Raw genomic sequence first — 2684 nt, forward strand, 5'->3', positions numbered from 1 at the left:
TTATTTCCATACAAACTAAGAATATCTTGTAAACATTATGGGTAGTGAGTAGTTTTACTTTGATTCTGGAGTAAGGGATGTAATATTTAGTTATTTTTGTGGATTTAAACTGGGTTAGTCCCAATTTAATGAATTTATGAGGTTTAATCCATTTCTTGTGTGCTTATTCACATGCTTAATGAAGGGCCCCATTAAGTTATGTTCTTAATCCTTGGTTGAAGCACCAAAAGGAGAAAACCAAGTGATAGTTAATCAAGAAATTGGACTTAATTAACTTAGATCTAGAAATAGACTAAGGGTTAAGAGGGTTTTAATATATTGATTAAAGAACCTAATGGGTCTTGGTTAATTTTAACTCCACGAAAGTAGGATTAAGTTAATTAAGGCACGCTTTGTCTCACTCGAAAGAGTTTTCAAAGGATTTTAGAATTAATCTCCTTTAAACCCATAAATTTCATGGATTGGGCTAGCTAGGAAAAATCCCAAAATGACTTAAATATGAACCCTTAACTCCAGAATCGTCTTTCATCAATTATTGCTTGGAATTTTACTTTTGAGTGTTTAGTTTAATCTCATTTTATTAATTTTCATTATTATCAATTTCTTTATTTTGCGAATTATTAAATTAGTCATTGTTTAAATTTAGTTTTGCATTTTCATACCTTATGCTTCAAATTCCTAAATTTCTTTTATTAATTTGATTAAAATACAATTTTAACATATTTTATTTTATATCAAAAATTCAATCATTAACACAACTCCTCGTGGGAACGATATCTTTTTCTATACTACTTGAACGACCCGTGCACTTGCGGTTGGGACACATCAAGGAGGTAGACAAGGACAACACCAAAATTTTCAGCAACCTTCTGGGTATCAACAACATCAGAATTTTCAGCAGAATATAGGTCCTCCTCCTAGAATTCCCAAACCTCAAAATGAGCCTGCTCCACCACAACCACAACAACCTCCACCACAACAAGCACAACCAGATAAGACAGCTAGATTGGAAGCCATGATTGAGACTCTATTAGTGAGTCATCAAAGTCAACAAGAAATGATTTCTCAATTAGCATCTAAAGTGGATCAAATGGCAACACATAATAAGATGTTAGAGAATCAAATAGCTCAATAGGCTAGCTCTTTAAATAGTAAAGCTTTTGGGAAGCTTCCTAGCCAACTTGAGAATCCAAGGGAGCAGTGCAATGCTGTTACTTTAAGAAGTGGAAAGGTAATGGGGAAAGAACACGAAATTGAAGTAAAGTTGAAAGTAAAGAAAGATGAGTGTGAGAGTGAATCCACTTCAACTAAAGCTAAAGCTAGTAAGGAAGCAAATGAAGAGAAAGAAGATAAAAAGAAAATAGAAGAGAAATATGTGCCTCCTGCATCGTACAAGCCACCATTGCCCTTTCCTTAGAGGTTTCAGAAAGCATAATTAGATAAGCAGTTTGGGAAATTCCTTGAAGTTTTGAAGAAGTTGTATATCAACATTCCATTCACCGATGTCATTTCTCAAATGCCTTCTTATGCTAAGTTTTTAAGGGAGATTTTATCAAATAAAAGAAGGTTGAAAGATTATGAAACTATTGCACTTACTGAGGAGTGCAGTTCTATATTACAGAACAAGCTCCCACCTAAGCTGAAAGATCCTGGAAGTTTTTTCATACCATGTCACATTGGAGAAACAAGTATTGAGAGAGCATTATGTGACTTGGTGGCTAGTGTTAGCTTAATGCCACTTTCCATTTGTGAGAAGTTAAAGATTGGAGATCTAAAGCTCACAACTATTTCTTTGCAGTTAGCTGACAGATCTATAAAGTATCCAGATGAGATTTTAGAGAATGTGCCATTAAAAGTTGGGAAGTTTTTCATTACAGTGGATTTTATTATACTAGAGATGGAGGAGGATGTAAGAACACCCATCATACTTGGAAGGCCATTTTTAGCCACTGCATGAGCTAATATAGATGTAAAGAATGGGAAATTAAAGTTAACAGTGGAGGAGGAGGAAATAGAGTTTAATTTATTCCAACATTCCAAGGAACCAGCTGTGATGAATTCTTGTTATAGGGTATATGTTATAGAGCATGATGCTGAAACTGAAGTTACTAAACTAGAGGAAAATCAAGCTATTCAATGCAATGCAATCAGCATAAAAGTGCGACAGAAAAAGTTACCTTCACCATCTTATTTGATTAATAATGAAGCTTCGAAAGTTAAGCTCAAGCTTCCATCAAAATCACTCAAAAGAGGAGATTCATCTAAAGTTTGTAAGAATATTCTTCAAGATATAGTTGGGATTCTGAACAAAACAACAGGTATTTTCACATATAATAGGAAAAAGTTAAAGTATAAATTCATTTCAGCACCTGTTGTGAAGGGAGGTAATATTTTCCAATTCCAACTACCATAAGCTTTGAAAAGAAGGTCAAGCTTAAGACCTTAAATAAGCGCTTCTTGGGAGGCAATCCAAGCGTATCCTTTTATAGTTTATTAATTTTCTATTTAATCTTATTTTAGTTTTTACCCTCATTAAACTCAAAAGTGATATTTGTTTATCTTTTATAGGTCATTTATGAAGATTGGGCAAATTGAGACTTGTAGCAAAGAAAGAAAGAATTGAGAGGGAGCAAGTATAAAGCAAATTCATGCATTTATCTAGTCATTGTGAACAGTAACACTTA

The 2684-nt window shown here is 33.5% G+C and overlaps 1 protein-coding gene across 1 annotated transcript; it reads left to right on the forward strand.

Annotated features, from left to right (window-relative positions):
* Positions 1-1234: 1234 nt before the first annotated feature.
* Positions 1235-1957, forward strand: LOC131178436 (uncharacterized). The gene is made up of 2 exons (XM_058143393.1): positions 1235-1389; positions 1543-1957. Exons 1-2 carry the CDS (start codon positions 1235-1237, stop codon positions 1955-1957), a joined length of 570 nt encoding a protein of 189 aa, XP_057999376.1.
* Positions 1958-2684: the final 727 nt, after the last annotated feature.

Source organism: Hevea brasiliensis, chromosome 3, assembly GCF_030052815.1.
Source record: "Hevea brasiliensis isolate MT/VB/25A 57/8 chromosome 3, ASM3005281v1, whole genome shotgun sequence".
NCBI classification, from domain to species: domain Eukaryota; kingdom Viridiplantae; phylum Streptophyta; class Magnoliopsida; order Malpighiales; family Euphorbiaceae; genus Hevea; species Hevea brasiliensis.

Coding starts and splice junctions, on each gene's coding strand:
- LOC131178436 (XM_058143393.1), top strand. CDS start 1,235: ATGGGGAAAGAACACGAAATTGAAGTAAAGTTGAAAGTAAAGAAAGAT. Junction 1,390..1,542: donor AAATATGTGCCTCCTGCATC/GTACAAGCCACC, acceptor TAAGTTTTTAAG/GGAGATTTTATCAAATAAAA.